Source organism: Monodelphis domestica, chromosome 3 (assembly GCF_027887165.1).
Source record: "Monodelphis domestica isolate mMonDom1 chromosome 3, mMonDom1.pri, whole genome shotgun sequence".
NCBI classification, from domain to species: domain Eukaryota; kingdom Metazoa; phylum Chordata; class Mammalia; order Didelphimorphia; family Didelphidae; genus Monodelphis; species Monodelphis domestica.
This window is the reverse complement of record NC_077229.1, coordinates 397,438,485-397,456,780: the sequence shown is the minus strand read 5'-3', so window position 1 is coordinate 397,456,780 and position 18,296 is coordinate 397,438,485. Positions and strand designations below refer to the sequence as shown.

General features: G+C 35.9%; 1 protein-coding gene across 1 annotated transcript in view; it reads right to left on the bottom strand.

Moving 5' to 3' along the window:
- Positions 1-305: 305 nt before the first annotated feature.
- Positions 306-18,296, bottom strand: part of SLC6A3 (solute carrier family 6 member 3) — a 97,681-nt gene continuing 79,690 nt past the window's right edge. Inside the window, exons 12-15 of the mRNA XM_001369509.4 lie at positions 15,328-15,428; positions 11,125-11,292; positions 8,026-8,097; positions 306-3,462 (exon numbers count right to left, since the gene is read on the bottom strand). Of these exons, the coding sequence (XP_001369546.2) occupies positions 3,439-3,462; positions 8,026-8,097; positions 11,125-11,292; positions 15,328-15,428 (365 nt within the window). The 3' untranslated portion in view covers positions 306-3,438. The remainder of the gene's footprint in view (positions 3,463-8,025; positions 8,098-11,124; positions 11,293-15,327; positions 15,429-18,296) is intronic.

The following is an 18,296-nucleotide window of genomic DNA, read 5'->3' as shown; positions in this document are numbered from 1 at the left end:
TAGCACACAGGCTATCAGTAATCCCTCATTCTTGTCAGGTCACCAGGCTTCTTCTCTTTTTGAAATTGGAGGGCATCCCAGGATGTGTGCATATGTATTTTCATGAATATCTATATGTTTGCTTTTCTTTTTAAAGAGATCTTGTTTTAGTGGAATGTTATATTCATATGTGGCCTATCATTGGCCACATAATAGTTCCAAAGGCCTCATTGTTTACTAAAATCCTTAGTTCACAACTTACATGAGAACTTTTAGGCATAAGAAAAACAATGAAAAATTGAATCAACAGAAATGAATAGTACCCATTTTCCTAAGGTCGCTTTTCCGACTTAGAGTTTTATTGTTAGTAGTGACCCATACAAGATATTTATTGAGTAGTGAAACATGTATCGACATTTAAGACATCAAATTTTCTACATAAAATACACAGAAACAACTTAAAATTGAGAAGAATATATAAACTGGATTCCCCTCTACCACAAGCATAAAACAAAGTTGTACATAACAAACTGACGTCACACAAAGTTCTACAGGCATTGGTCAGACTTCATCTTCCACATGCATTAGACATCTGGGAAATAGACTAATGGATTTGGAAATCCACAGGTGAGACAAAACTAGAAGATGCTTTAAAAGGAAATCATTGGTATTTTCCACATTCATTAACAGCACCTCAATTTTCAATATTGTACAAGTCCTTGTATGATGACATAGACTCAAAAGCTTTTGGCATGTGCTTATAATAATGATACACATATTCCTTCCATGGGAAATGTCACACTATGATGCCCAAAAATTCTTGAAAAACTTCTATCATGAGAAACTCTTGTAATAGACATTTAAATAACTAAGGATTAGAAGCAGTCATAATAAGTGCTAAACTTTTAGACTCACCAGACACATCATATACTTAATCTGATTTCTAAAAACATTCTCCTAATATTAAAATAAGTATTGTTGTTCAATGTGTGTTTTTAAAATAAATAAAATCAATGACAATTACCTTTAGCCTTAAATCAAAGCTGTTTATGATCCTTCCTTCCTTCCTTCATTGTTTCCTTCTTCCTTTCCTTCCTTTCTTCCTCCCTTCCTTTTCTCCTTCCTTCCTTCCCTCTCTCTATCTTCACTAGAATAAAATATTTTTAATAGAAAGGTTTTTTTTTCATTTCTAATTCTAGGGTAACATGTTCAACATTTAACATTGTGTTAGCATCCAGGTCTATTCACAGATCAATGAATAATGGGCATACAAGTAAGTTATTTGGTTCTCACAACTCTGAGAGGTACTTGTCCTATATCAGACAGGCAAAACTCTAGTTATGACTTGTTAAGAGTTCACAGGATAGCTAAAGATAAAGCAGAAACTAGAATTCATGCCTTTTGGCTTAGTTCAAATTCTCTACTATATGTCCTATTTCAGATTTATACTAGGATTGCTTGTTTTTATGTACTTATAGTATATGAATATATTCCTCTTTAAGAGTAATTGACTTTTTTCTTATAGATCTCTGAATGAAGTTTTCATTTGTGGTTTAGATGTGATATGATATCCTATGATGTGAATTGTGACAACAGAATAGGGGCTGTTGAATTCCATTAACTTTGAAAAAATATTTTGATAACTTTATTTCACTATAATTGATTTCCTTTGTAATCCTGTGTATTTTATTGTATGCATTTAATAATATTCTGAGAAGGGATCTGAAGGCCTCGCCAGACTGCAAAAGGGGTCTGTGACACAAAAAGGTTAAGAACTCTTGGATTCATTCAACATGAATTATATGAGCTCTAGCTTTGTTGTGCATGGCTAGATCATAAGGCATCTCCCAGTCCCTTATAGTTTTCCCTGCAACCTGTCTCAAATCTCCTATGAAGATGAATCGAGGGTTGGTTAACTCAGACATGATAAAAAACCATACAAATGAAAAGAAAAGAAATGGATCTGAGTAAAATTACTGTTTCTGCAATGGAAGAAAAAAATGTATTTCTGAGCTGTCAGGTATAAATCTTTCAGCAGATAGCTCAGTTAAAAAAAAAGAAACTGTCAGATACATTGAAAAGATAAACTATGAGTTGTGCTATTCTGTGTTTCTTGGTAGAATCTTGACACTCAGTGTCAACTAATGATTTTTACTTCACCTCTGAAAGACAACAAAGTCATAATTTCAGACAGGCTTCATTAATCAAGCTGAAATAGTACATACAGCATTTTTGAATCAATAAGCCCAAAAGGTGAAATGTATTTATGTGGCATTTCAAAATTTTGTCTCATTCCATCAGCAAATTAAAGCCTGCGACATGGTAACATTACTGTTACAAAGACAGACATGCAAGGAATGTATCAATCAAAGATGGAATCCCATGTCTGAATTGGAGCTGTTTTTGGGAAATTGAGACACGCATTTATGTAGATGGTTAATGTTCCAGAAAGTGTTCCTTGCTATATTGTATAACAGGGCATAGACTGGCTAGCAACTTCATAATTCGATGTCCTTATAATGATACACAGCTGTGAGATTCACATAGCTGTACCTGTATTTGCAAATGCATACCCCTTCTGGTCCAGAAACTCTGTTTTGCTGTGTCCATAAGGATGCTCAGTGAATATTACTTACTGCTATGTCAACTGAGTTCTGATCCAAGTTGTAATGGATTGTTCTGGATTCCCCAACCCACCAGGTATAAAGCTGTATAAAACTAATTCAGCGTACCTTTTTCTCTCAACTAAATGAAAAAAAATTTTTATCCCTGATCATATTTAGCACGTGTGACCATGAAATTCTCCTAACATACCACTGTTATATATTATACACAATCATAATTCTTATTTTGTAGCCTTAACTTTTAACTAGAGATCTTTAAAGTGCTCTAAAATTGAGAATTATTTTTTTTGTTTCACATTCTCTACAATTAAACGAAATGGAATAGTTGATTTCTGTAGGTGAGAAGAAGTCATCTAGGAAGTCGATGAGAGATACTCAAATTTGCAGCATGGCATGTACCTGCTAGCTACTGATTAGGGCATTCCTTTCTCTCCAAATTCATGCCATTTCCAAATGAAATGCCACGAACTAGATGCTGCAGGTTATATTCCTGTTACTTTACATGTGATTTTAGGGAAAGGTTCTGCATGAATAGCATTAAGTGATTTATTCTTTCCTCCTAGTAATGATTGAGCATTTGAACCAAAGAACTCACCACACTAATTGTATGCTATATTTAACCAGTACAGGACAATGACAACTTATCCGTTGGTGTAGACACTGTGTAAACAGTCAGAAGAGAAAAGCCTTTTTTTCTTCCTTTTTTTGCTTTTCAGTAAAGAAGAGGTTATATAATAAAAAGAGCCTTTCTTTCTCCATTAGTTCATGATTTGGTTCTTCATTCACATTCTTTCCCATAGCTAATTTTCACATTTCCTTCTTTCTTCATATTGCTCTATACCATTAGCCAATGGCGGAGCTGGAAAAAGAGAAAATGGATCTCCATTGATACATTGAACAGCACTTTCTTTATATAGGGATTTTAAGGAGAGTATGGAAGTATTTCTCAATCTTTTTAGTCTACAAATCATTTGTTCTATAAATCATTTTTAGTCTGTAAACCATCAAAACTGACAAATAGAAATAAGTCAGACATAGTTATTATATATGTGTGTGTACATACATATATATCTGTCAAATGATGAAATCTAATGGGCTAACAGAAGGGAGAGAGAGAGTTAGTTGGTTATTTTAATGTAAAAAACAAACTAAATAGAAAATAAAATATTCAATGGGTCACTTAGCCCCCTTCTATTCACTTTCCCTATCTCTGCTTCTACTTGGCAAATGCAAAAGAAGATTCATCATAAAATCATAAAATATTGAATCTAAAAGGGATCTAATCAGAGAAGTGCTAGTAAATATTTAACAACTAGTTCTCCAGAATTAAAAGGACCCACTACATACTTTCACGTTTAATTTGCATTATTAAAATTTTCTCCATCACTTTCTTAAATCTAGACAATCAACAAAACATCAAGCCCTGGTTTGTAGTATTCTCAAGATGTCACAAGTTCACATTGAAAATGTGAGGATTGATTAGGTGGTAGAAGCTGGCTCCAGCATACCAGCTCAATCCCCTCACCCCACAGTTGAGGATATTGAGGATCAAAGAGTTGAAGGGCCTTGCCCAAGTGTGGTAGAACTCTATTGTTTTGTGACTCTGTTGAGTGGGATATGAGGGGTCTTCACTGAGAAAGAGGGACCAGAGAGTCCTGTCAGAGCACAGGTGAGGATAGGATTGCATCCACACTCCCTTTGCCAGGCAGGAGCTGCCCTGACTCTCGTCTTTCTCCAGTCTCCCTTTCTTTTCCTCTCTTCCCTTCCTTTTTCAGTGACTTCATCCAGTGTCCTCCCTGGACATCAACTCAGGGGAGCAGTAGACTGGGCTGATCCTTTAAGAGGGTGATGAGGCTATTTGATGTCCTTACAACTGAAAGTATAAAAAGCCCAGCTAGCCTCAGGGGGCATTGGTGTCACAAAGCTCCTACTACATGTTAGGAATTTTTTCTTGACCTACTGTGGTTCTTTGGCACAGTTATTATGGAAGTGGAGGAGAGTAGTATTTTTATATTTTTTAAAACTAGGAGCTATACTTTTTTTAAAAACCCGTACCTTCTGTCTTTGAAGATACTAGGGATTGATTCCAAGGCAGAAGAGCTGTAAGGGTTAGGTGACTGGGTTAAGTAACTTGCCCAGGATCATATAGTAAAGAAGTGTTTCAGCTCAGATTTGAACTCAGGACCTCCTGTTTCTAGGTCTGTTCTCTATCCACTGTGCTACCTAGCTGCCCCTAGAAGTTACATCTTTTAAATGTCTTATGATTACTAAAGTTTTTAATTGCATGTTATCATCTAGAAGTGTCTCATTGCATTTAACCCCCCAGCCAGAAATAATATCCTGATGTGGGTTAGGCCTGGCACAGAATGCCAGTGCCATACAGCTGAAAGAAATGGGAAGACCAGCGTTATTTTTGATGAACTAACAATGAGGGAATCTGTTCATTCATTGCACAAATGATGTTTTATACCTTCACAAACATATACATGTACATATAAATATAGGTTTATTTTTATTACATATATGTGTGTTCATACCTATAAGAAGTGTTATGGAAATGTTCTTTGTTATTACTTTATAAACAAAGGATAGAGACACTCATTCCAAACTTGTGACAATAGACTCCTTACTACCTCTGTGAGCTCGGATGAGTCGTTTAATCTTTCCTGGTCTTAGTTTCCTTTTCTACAAACAGAGGGTGTTAGACTAGATGACTTCCAAGGTCCCTTCCAGCTCTAAAGCTGATTCCCGGAGCATTCCTTGGATCATTTGGGAGAACCTCCTATACAAACACTGGCCCCTAGACCACATTTTGAGAACCACTAGTGTATTTTAAGGCATATATCATAAGAAAGTGGCTGATAATAAGGCTATATTATTAATTTTATATATAATGTTAATTAGATATAACAAATACTAGCACTTCTATAGTACTTAAAAAACCCCTTTCCTTCTGTTTTTTTTTTTAACCCTTACCTTATATACCTACTGTGTATTGGTTCTAAGGCAGAAGAGTAGTAAGGGCTAGGCAATGGGGGTCAAGTGACTTGCCCAGGGTCACACAGCTAGGAAATGTCTGAGGTCAGATATGAACCCAGGACCTTCTGTTTCCAGGTCTGACTCTCTATTCATTGAGTCACCTAGCTGTCCCCTATATAGTTCTTTTAAGATTTGGTGAAGAACTTTATAAATATCTTATGTGATCCTCACAATAACACAATTCCCATTTTACAGATTGGGAGGCTGAGGATGATAGATATTAAGTGACTTGTCCAGGTTCATACAGCAACTGAGGTCACATTTGAACTCAAGACTTTCTGATTCCAGGCCAACTACTCTATCTGTAACACCACCTAGCTGGCTGATGGTATGGTATAGGAGGTGGTGTTGTGTAGTGGCTAGGATTCTGGATTTGTAATAAAGAATACAGACCTGTATTTGGATCGATCCCATCTCTAACATTTCATTAGCATCATTACAAATTACCTGTTTGAGGCTCAGTTGCCTCATCTGGAACATAAGGATAATAATACCTCTTATTTCACAGGGTTTCTATAAAGATCAGATAATAGTTCTTGATCCCATTTTGTTTCATCTAGTCAAGTGACAAGGGCTGGCCAGTTAATCTTTCTATGCCTGTGATTTTAGGATTTAGAACTTGAAAGAATTTCTATCTAAATCCACAATCAGATAACAGGAGGGGTTGAAAATCTATGTCTCTATCTTGATTTTATGGATTAAAATAAAAAAAAATTTGCTGTCCTCTTTCAGTTTCTTGAGACTGATGCATTTGAATAAATAGCTATTTAGGCTTCAAGTGACATGTCATACCCTATTATTATAGCAGTACTTGGTTTGGTCTAATTTTGAACCTAAATCGTTTGACAACAACTACAAAGTCAGGACCCTGGTAAATCAGTGCTTGCACAGTTAACAATGGCTAGCATTTAAAGAGCATCTACTAGATGTCAGGTATTGTGCTAAGTGCTTTACACGTGTTATTTTCATTGATCCTTATCGTAATTCTGAGAGGTAGTTGCTTTTATTTTTCCCATTCTACACTTGAGGGAATTGAGTCAGAGGTTAAATGACTTGGCCAAGGTCTTATAGCTGGTGCATGTTTGAAGCTAAATTTGAACTCAGTCTTCTTGATTCCAGGCATGAAACTCCATCCACTGTACCATCTAGCTGCTTTGACTAAAGTAGCGCTAAAGTAGTAGCCATGGAAAACACAGAGATGGTGTATTTTCTCTTTATGTAACACCCAGATCTCTATGGAATATATATTCAACCTCTCATGCCTTAATTACAGAATAGACGTGGAGAAAAATTCTTGCTTTGACTGAAAGGAGTTTAACCCAAAAAGGGCTATCTCTGGAGTCAGGAGGGTGGCATCTGTGTGCATTCTGTCTTAAATATTAAAAGCCCACCAGAGTGACACGTGTCCTAGTGCTGCCTCTAACTCAGATGCATTACAGCAGCTTCTCTCAAGGGGCTAAAATGGAGTGTTTAAGTCAAGGCAATAACAGAGTCAATTTCCTGAGTTTAAACTGCCCAGAATTGTTCCTCTAATGATAGGAATGGAAAGTTTCTCAATAATTAGCAAGTTAGGTCATTGCTCTTTCTAATTGGTACAGCTATTATTACACGTTTAAATGATTCCAACAAGATGTTCTGTAACTCTGATTTGGTGTATTTCTCATCTGACATATTCATTATATGTACAACTTATTTGCTTGCATAGGTGAGCATTAAAGCATGTCATTTAGATAAGGGGATTACATTCTACTCTATACAGCTGAAATTCGGTCACTACATATCCATTTACAGGAATTTTATCAGTCTTTGATCTCCAATAAATATACTTTTGTGAATTTAATGCATAATCCTAGTCCCCTCTAAACTGATGCCTCATGATGGAAAGCTTAGAGGTGATGAAGGGTTCTCAAAGGCACAAGTTCTGACAGGTCCTCCCAAGGCAGAAAGGCTTTGGGTACATGCCAAATGATGGACTTTGCCTAGCTGTGAATAAATTTGTCACTAGAAAGTGGGCCACTAGGCGATGGATGCTTTCATCAGTAGTATCTCATGAACATCAATAGGAGGGAAGTTGGGTGACACAGTGAATGGAGTTCTAGGTCTGGAATCAGGAGGACCTGGGTTCAAATATGGCCTCAGGCCCTTCCTAGCTATGTGATTCTGGTTAATTCACTTAGCCCTATTGCCTAGCCCTTGACCTTATTTCTTAGAGTTGTTACTAAGACAGAAACTAAGGGTTTTTTAATTTAATTTTTTTATTTTCTAAAGAAAGTCAGCAGAGATGTTGCTCTTTGAATCAGTACATGCTCAGGGTCAGGAGACAGTGAAATTTCTGCCACTGACCAAGGTTAAAAAATTCTCCCCCCAAGCAGTATTTACTTACAGTGAATTGACGCACTTCCCCATTCTCTACCAGGCCATGTTCTTTCTCAGGAGTGATGGCGTAAGCTAGTTTCTGAAACAAATCCATGGAAGATTCTAGTTAGCAGTAGAAGATATCCAGGTTTGAAATGATATTGAAATTGGGATATTGCTTATACCAATGTTTTTCTTGAAAAGGCAAACAGAAGATTACTACTGAAATTATGAAGAGATCAAATTAGTAGAATGTCAGCTTCACAGAAATAGTTTAGTGGTTTATCAGTTTGCAGGCCCTCTACTTCCAGGGCTGATGGAACTATTTCCTTCTACCACTCAACCCACTCTGTTTAATATTAGCCCTTCCTGCTACCTGTCTTTTTAACTTCCATTAAGATTTTTACAAGTGTAAGAAATCACATTGGCTTTTCTTCATTTCATAGGCAAAGTGAAACATTTTCTATTATGATTTAGTACTTGTGTGAACAAGACAAATAACTATTCATGTAGCCGAAAATCATGACTTCTGTTCCACAATGCTTTCCCTACTCACCTAAAATTCTATTATTAGGGACTCAAAACTTTGATTTACACACAACTTTCTCCAGATATTTTGTTTAAAAATCCTCACATCTCTTGGCTGAGAGGTTGCAATCAATATTGTCAAGATTCTCATATAAATCCCTGTAAATTAATAGGCCTAAAACATATTGAAAGCAAACAAAGCAATTAACAGATTGATCAATAATTAGATTTTTTGTAGAAAGAGCTGCAGGTCATTAGAAGAATTCAAAAGACCTCCCTACTATCTACTACAATCTGCCTAGTCTATCTGATTGCTTTTTTTCTGGGCAAGGGTTCTTGAGCTCAAAATCAGAGAAATGCTATATACTGGAGAGCACTGTACATTATAAAAAAACTGGTTATAGATACTTCCATTTGCTAAAACTTTATAAAGGTTTTTCCAACTTTCCCCTTATATATCTCTTTGCAAATGACAGCTGCCTTGTTAAAACCTTAGACTTTTGAGGGAGAAGCAATTGTTCTCCCTTCTTTCCTAGCAAAACCAGATGTGGTTTGACAGTGACTTCCCTTGCTAAACAGATCCAAGGATGGCAGGTTCTTAAATCCAAAGGTTTACTTCTAATTGCTGAATAATCTTGGATTTGACCTTCCTGAAGCTCAATTTTTCAAGCTATAATGCTTGTCATTCATCGAAATCATGCAGAATTATGGCATTTAACTTTTGGATATACAAAGTGCTTTTAAAATCAACAATTCAGTGTTATTTGTTTGGATATTTCCCTCCCTACACTATGAATGACTGTAAAATAGCCATTTCTTTCTTTTGTTTTCTCTTACTACAGTAATGTTTCTATACTTATTTATTCATGAATATTAGCAGGAAAAGGAAAAATGTGAGATGAGTGATACACAAATATCATAAATAAAGACAGGTAGATAGGTAGTCAAATGTCATAAATAGTCTTTATGTTCCTAAGATAGTACTCTAGCTACTCTAGATCAGTGTTTCCCAACTCTGACTATCCCTTGATTTAGCAAAATATCCAATTTTTACATTGTTTTATTCCTTCCCCATTTTGGCTTCATTTTAGGGCTTCTTCAATGGAGTATGTGTTTGTGTATAGGTATAATGACAGAGGACCCAAGAAGAGAAAGAAGTCAGGAATAGGAGAAGCAGGATTCATAGAGAAGGAAGAAACACATTTTTAAAGGGAGTTCATAGATTTTTAAACCTTTCCCTTCCATCTTAGAATCAATATTAAGTATTGATTCCAAGACAGAAGAGCAGGAAGGACTAGGCAATGGAGGTAAAGTGACTTGCTCAGGGTCACACAGCTAGGAAGTGTCTGAGATCACATTTGAACCCAGGGACTCCCATCTCTAGACCTAGCTCTCTATCCACTGAGCTGCCTAGCTGCTTTTTAGCAGTTTTTAAGAAGAGCTTTTAGCTATAAATGTTTTATAGACTGGTACATGCTACAAACCAGAACTGGTGCTTGCATTAGTGACTGGGAAATGCTTGCTTCAAACAACTCTGTGCCCTGAAACTTTCATTTTGTTCTTCTAATAAAACTTCAAAGTAGTTCAATGAAATGAAAGTCACAAAACATCACAGCTGTTGGTTAAAGTAACTAAAAAATTAACCTTTGAGGAACTAAATTATAGTTTTAATATTTATAAAATAGATCTAAGCCTCATGGGAAGCACAATGGAATTTTAAAGAGGTCCCTGAAGTCATTACCTCTCTTACCCCTCATTTCCCCCATTCCTTCTCTCCTCGAGACACTTCTCAGCAGTGATGTTGAGTAACATTCTTCCAATGCTCATTACAATTTCAACAATTTCCTTGAAATACACAGCATGAAAACTCAGAATTATTTCTAAGAATTTCTAATCTTCCTGTTTATTAAGATGGGTTTCATATCTCTTTAAAGAGAATATTGGGCCTTGATTTTTTTTTCTTTCCTAAGAATTATGTGTTCAAAGAATTTTAGAAATGAAAAAGGTCTTTGAGATCACTGGATCCATTCTGTTCAATAGTTAAAGTCCAGAGAAGTTGAGTAATTTACCCAAGAATATAGACTGTCAGAACCAGGATTAGAATCCATTTTCCTCCTGATTATTAGGCCAATATTTGTTGAAGAATTGCACATAAACAATTTTCTAGACCAATGTTTCTCAACTATTTTTCAGTCTTTGCCAAACCACTTGCCTTACTAGAGGGTGAGGTGGTGACCATCTTTCCTCCATCCCCACTGCCATGTATATTCAACCATCTGTCCATCTTTACCAGCACTGCTGAATTCATTTTATATATAAAGATGGGCAGATGGTTGCATGTATGTGAATATACAGACATCATGCATGCATGTATAATACATATGTGTATGCCTATGTACACAAATGTGTGCACAAAGAGGTGTAAATACACAACGTACACACCCCATATTTTCCCCCTTCATGAGCATTCCCTTCTCTTTTTTATCATGGTAACTATCGTCTCTTTCATCTATTTTCCTTGACAACAGATATTAAGATATTAAGTCACATCATAGACATTTTTGGAATGCATCCAAGGTGTCCTAAACCAAATACACACCTCACGAAAAGATCCAGGTAAGCTGCAGAATTTATAGGTGGCATAAATTGGTACCATTGCCATGGAAGAAGTGGCGATTATCCAGCCTACCACGTTGGCCCAGTCTGGAAAGATGTATGTTCCATAGTTGGGTGGTCTGAATGTAACAATGCTGACGACTACTACAAACTGAAAACAGTGGAGGGAGAGAGAAAAAGTCAAGAGATGACCAATTTGGTTCAATTCAACTAGCATTTATTAATTGCCTACCATGAACAAAGCACTGGAAAAATATAATAGCTGGCTTTCCCCTTGTAAAGTACATAAAATGCTTTATACATACTATCTCATTTGAATCTCCTAACAATTCTGGGGGTGGGGGAAAATATTTCAGGTATTGTTATAGCCCCATTCTACAGATTAGGAAACTGAGATCAAAGAGATTATGTGACAGTGACTTGCCCATAATCACATAGCTATACTCATTGGAATTTGGTTAGCCTGATCCAAGATCAGAACTCTATCCAATAAGCCATGCTGCCTTAGTAATTGATTATTTAGCAGAGGAAAATCACTTTACTTGCTAGAAGTATTAGATTTTTTCCTTAAAAAAATTAAAAAATAATCATGTCATTATTCAATTAAAAATCCTTTGTACAAATTAAAACCAACCACTCACTGTATGCTTATAATTGACTAATTTGTTCCTGAAGAAGAGAGAAAACATGCTCTACTCCCTTCTTTGTAGTGTTGGGGGACCAAGAATATGGAACATTATCTATGCTGTCAGATTCACATCATATTCTTTTTTTTTTTAAACCCCTACCTTCCATCTTGGAATCAATACTGTGTATTGATTGGCAAGGGCTAGGCAATACAGGTTAAGTGACTTGACCAGGGTCACACAGCTGGGAAGTGTCTGAGGCCAGATTTGAACCTAAGACCTCCTAATCTCTAGGCCTGGCTCTCAATCCACTGAGCTACCCAGCTGCCGCCTTCACATTATATTCTGGCTAGTTTTTCTGATCTGCTTTTTCCCTTTTCTTTTCAAATCTCTTATAAGAAATGGCTCTCTGGGTGGGAGGAGGAGAAAAGATACATTAAGATAGGAAGGAGAAGAGATATAGTAAGAAATAAAGATGATGCAAAAATAAAAAAAACTATCAATTTAAATATTATTTACAAATAAAATATCTTTTTGCTGCTCATTTCTTAATGACTACTTATTCAAGCAATCTATATATGAATCAATTTTTCAAATGCATAGAAAGTTATTTATAAAATCTTAAAATAATGAAAAAATAGGAAAATTAGTCAAGCACGCAGGTCCTTTATGATGGCACAGAATAGTGTATACCTATGAAATGGAAAATTTTACAAATTTTACATTTTACAAATAGGACACTGAAGCTCAGAGAGGTTAGAAGACTGACCTATGGTTGCACAGCTAATGTCAGAAACAGAGTTTGAAGTCAAGTCCTTGCTGACTCCAAGTCTAGCATGCTTTCTACTATGCGAACTATATTTAATCTCATTTAACAGATGAAGAAACTGACATTCATGATAGTTAAGTGATTTAGCCAAAGACACAGCTTAGAAGTGACAGACTGGGATTTGAATCTAAGTCTTTTGATCTCCAGTCTAGGGCTCTTTGCTTCACACTAAGTAGCTGTTCTATAGCATATGTTTTCAGAGTGATGTAAATGTAAATTAGAGCTTGGGGAGCTTGTTTGGGAGTAGCGTGCATGGATTTTAGTACTTGGATTTTGTACTATTTATTTTGGCTGGTCAAAAGCTGTTTTGGCTTACTTCCTTGTACTTGGCTATGTTCTGGAGAGATGAGGTTGGGGTACATCTGAATTTCACATCAGTTGTTATTGTAACAACTTGGTTCATTTGACTAGTTACTCATTAAGCACTACATTTATGAAAAAACTGTTTTCAACAGGGCTATAATTTCACATGTCACACAGCTTTGATATGGTGTCAATTATCTTTCAGACGAGTTGCAATTGTACTCTGATTGAAGTCAGAAAAACCATCTGGGAGAGCCTTGTTCCATATGTATACCATTTGCAATAAATTCAATTTTTAGAAAATCTCAAATATCAGCCACAAAAATAATTATAATAAATATAGAATAATAATAATGATTTATCTTCCTCTCTACCACAATAATCATATCATTAAAGAACGTGGTATTCCTACTGACCATGGGTTCAAAATTTTGTGATAAATGACTATGAAGAGAAAAATAATAATGATTTCTTCTAAATTTTGGAAATGAAGAGTTGTTAAATTCATCCTATGAGGCTTTCCAAAACCCTCTGAAGTGTGACCTGAACTCTATCATTCACAAGAGAAGATCTCCCTGATTTCAAATAAGTCTCAAAAACATCTTCTCAAATACTGAAGGATTAATTTTGAAAGGTGATAGAAAAGCTCTGTGAGTCAAAATCATCATATTTTAAAATTTTAGATTGAGAAATACAGAGGAGAGCTAATAAAAAGGGAAAGGAATTTCAGGTGAGAAGTTTTAGGAGTATTTAATTTTTCTTTTGAACTCTTAAAATGAGGGCATGGGAGAAGTTTAGAATTGGTCCACTAATTGTAATATGGTTTTAAATGAGATCACTTTTAATGAAATTGCCTTAATGGTCACCATTTTAGAAGTAAAATTAACTTGTCTCTGAACCAACATCACACAAAGTATTCCATAATATTCATTCATCCATTCTCTCATATATACTTATTGGATACACACTCTGAACATGGTAATAATATGTAAAGTTCTATGGGGGACACAGAGTCAAAGACAATCCTTGTTCTGAGTTGTTTCCTAATTGCTTCAAATATGTTAATTTTATCTTCCCAGAAAGTGTGTAAGAACTCTCCTTTAAGCTCCCCAAGAATTTAGTGTGGTGCTGAGTATTTAGGTGACAATAAATAGCTTACAAAAAGCAAGCCTACTGACTCATTAGCAGAATATGATTTGAGTAATTTTCATAATGTTGACAGGTTTACACTGACTCATTTACCCTCTATTGTGACCCTCCTTTGTGACCACTGGCTAGACCAGGGTTAGAACTACACAGGACAGCAGAGGATAAAAGCATTTTGCTATTTGCATAAATCAAACTGGACAGAACAAGGATTGAACCAATGACCTTTTACTTCATTATAATCATGGTGAAACCATGGGAACTAACCTGCCCTGACAAAGGGAAATGATAAGGTGTTGAGTTTTTAAGAGTTATTTCTGCATTAGAGAGTGATTTTTCTGGTTTATTATGGCCTATTTTGGAGATATAAATTCTTTTATTTTGATCTTAAATGAGTATGTCTTAGGTACTGTCCTACTCTTATCTCTTCCCCAATGATAGTTCAGTATCAGTCATTTCTGACCTAAAATGAGTGAGGACAGAAATAGTAAGGGTATGGCCAGTAACTACTAAACAAGCTTGCCAGATTAGGAAAGTAATCCCTTAAGATTTAAAAATCTAGGGGCACCTAGGTGGCTAATGGATTGAAAGTCAGAAAGACCTGGGTTAAAGTCTGGCCTCAGACACTTCCTAGCTGTATGATTCTAGATGAGTCACTTAATCTAAATTGCCTAATCCTTACCACTCTTCTGCCTTGGAGCCATATCAATTCTAAGACAGACAGTAGGGGTTAAAAAAAAAGATTTAAAAATCTATATTCTACGTAAGTTCAAAGGGAAGAAATTGGAAAAATAACATCACAGAAGAATCCAGGTGGTAGGACCTTTAAAAAATACTACTCCTGAACCATTTCAGGATAAATCATTAAAGGAAAACATGACCAATTCAATCTATAAATTCCCTGCTTTCAAAAAAATCCCTCCTAACTCTTATTTATAATATATTCCAAATTTCTTCAGTATTCTTAATAGACAATCTGAGGGTTTGTAGGAACTTTAGAAATTATTTATTCTGATGTGTTCATTTTATGGAGGAAGAAACTGAGGCTCAGAGAAGCTAAATCATTCACCCAAGATTATAAATCCAGCATGAGACCTAGGACCTGGGTCTACTGGGTCTCTAAATTCTCTTTCCCCTACAACTTCTTTTTAAAAGCACAAGGAATATGTCTGTTTGTGGAAAGTAATGAAAAAGGTAAAAAAGACTGATAGACTAGTGAAGAGTGAAAAAAGTCACAAATCATCCTTTTATCCTTTGAAAAATTAAAAGAATATTATTTTACCAAAAGAAAACAGGGGCTGACAAACTTCCAGCAAAGCCTCCAATACAAGCCAGGTCTCCGACCGATCATTTGTTTAATGTCATCACTGAACTGACCAACCCCTAAAAAAGAGAAAAAAAACAACAACATCCAATTATCAAGGACATCATCATGAGACACTCTGGAGCCCATCCATGATCAGTGAATATGAATTTGGGGTCATGATAACTGTTCACTTTAGTTGGGGCCCTCTCAAGGCAAGTGGGACCCCATCCTTGACTAAATCTAAGCTAAACTCTTCTGACAGCTGCCATATGACCTACCATCTTGAGTCTTGCAGAGAGGTCTTGAATGGGGATGGTCTAAGGCCAACCACATTTTCAGGGATCTCTTTATGAATTGAGTTGGAACAGATGACTCAGAAATAAATCAGCTTGTGGTTATGAGACTCTTCAGTACATTTTTTTTCTGCCCAAACCACTTTATCTAGAGATTTTTAGCACCAGTTTCCAAGATCCCCTCTGAAAGTGTCACTTGGTTTTTCATTCCTTCTCTGAGAGGCAGTATAATGATTTGATCTCACAGGTTCAACTCTGAAGCAAAACTGTGAAATAAGCAAATGCTATCTTTAGCCCCTGTTCAAATTCTTTGCTATATTTTCTTCTACCCTTTCATTGCCATCCCTACCCTTTACAGGACTTCAGAACCCTAATGCTCATCACAAGTTCCCTTGGGCCAGCCCTGTGGGATCCCATAGGGAAGGGCCTACATGCTAGATTTTTTCTTCATCTCTCCCCACATTAAATCTTACCTGTTTCATGTCCCTTTCCATTAATGAAATCCCATCAGTGATTGAGTCATCTAAACTGTAACACCCATTCAAGATTATGGGTCAGATGGCAGCTGTCAGAAGAATTTAGCTGAGGTTAATCAGGGATGGAATTCCAGATGCCTTCAGAGGGCTCCAATCAAACCAAAGTGGATACTTACCATGATTCCACATTCATATCCACTGTGATCATTGATGAGATTAAATTAAGTGTAAGTGACTAACCATTCATAATTCAAACTGAGGTATTAATATCTTAATGCATTCTCTCTATAATAACATTTATTTTTCATCATAGCTTTATTACAAGGATTAGCTGATGATAAGAATCTCAGGCATAGTAGAAGGAATATTCGTGGGTCTTTTTGGAGATCCCAGACTTGCCACTTGGGTCATTATCAAGAAGTCCTAGATTTAGAAGTATGTAGAGTTTTTGGTGTTTACTGGTCCTATCTCTTATATCCTATAATGTTCTTATATTCTAATCAAAGCAGTAAATTCACATAATTAACAATCCTACATTTCTTTTAGATATTCTAAATTGGGTCATAATTTTAAATTATGGTTGCTATATGCTAAGAAAAAAACATTTTGCCTAGATAAATATTGATAAGATGAAGCAACTTTAGTGGATTTAACATCTAGAATTATACCTTTTGGCAAGAATTTTTCTCTTGTTGTTTTATGGTGGAAAGTGAAAAAGAAACACCCTAGGCACATGGCCTCAATATGTCTGCATCATGTATTTACCTAATCAATCATTCATAGACTTCCCACTGGCTCAGGTGCAATTAGAATATGTATAATAGGCCTGATTCTTTAATGTATTTAGGGTCTTATTAATGTGGGGTGCTTGCTAAAGGCACACCAGACTTTAAGGGACCTTGTGTGGTGGAGCCCATTTGGAGTGTTCTGAATTTACCAATTGATAGCATGATAAACTACAGAAAAGTTTATTGAGTTAATATAGAAATATACTATTCACAAATAGTAAGTCTAGGTGATGTTTTGTAGCCAAAAAAAAAAATACTGCCCATATTCAAGCACTCTTTTTCAAATGAAGACATTTCTGGTCAATTAATCAATTTACAAATATTCGTTAAGTACTTGCTGGGCACCATACTAAGTGCTCAGCTTAAGATAAGATTAAAAGTTATTTCATTCCCAAATATGAATATTAATTATTGTAGAATTAGAAAATGTCACTAAATGTCAAGCATATTTATTTTTATGAGAGAGAAGAAGAAAGAACAGGAAGAAAAGGAAGAATAAGAAAGAACAGGAAGAAGAAGAAGGAGGAGGAGGCAGAGGAGGAGGAGGAGGAGGAGGAGGAGGAGGAGAAGATGAAGGGAATAGGAAGAAGAAAGAAAACAACTTTTGGCCATTTTTATTGACCTACACATTCAAAACACATTTTCCAAACTATAAATGTTGTTATCTTATTGTGACATTTTTTGTCCTTGAAATATGGGGGGAATCAGAAACACTTTTCTAGTGGGAACTGTTTTAATCTGATTCTGGTCTACTTTCTGACTATTATTCAGAAACTATATTTATTTTGTTGAAACATGCAAGAATTTTTTAACTTTATACACACTCTATGGACTAAAAGGAAAATGAAGAAACTGGATTGTTTAAGGAAGTCAGAGAGAAGGAAAGTCACTTGAAAGCAAAAGAGGCTATTTTCTGTTATTTTTCTTATATTAAAAAATCTGTTTCACTAATAGAATTGTAATGGGGGCATGAACCACTGGAATCCCAGTAGTTGTGGGATAATTCACTGGAGGTTCCAGGTATCTCCTTCCCCTTGGATATTTCTAGCATTTTCTTGATGCTTCCTGTAGCATCAGGGTAAAACATATGATTGAGGCCAAGTGGAGGTTGGAGATGAAGGGAACTGGAAAAGCAATTGGAAAGGAGGGTGCAAGTGTTTCTACCTAAACTCAAAAAGGTTGAAGGTTGAGGAGGCAGTCAATTGACTATATACCCTGTGTCTGGGGAGAAGTGAGAAGAATGCAATCATCTAACTTGAGCAAGAGTGAGTTCTGGGGATCACACAAATCAGGTGAACCAGCTGTTTAGGGGTCCATTTGTCTGCCAGCTTCTGGATAACAAAAGAACTGGATATTTGTTAACTAAACCCAGAGACAGTGATTCGGGA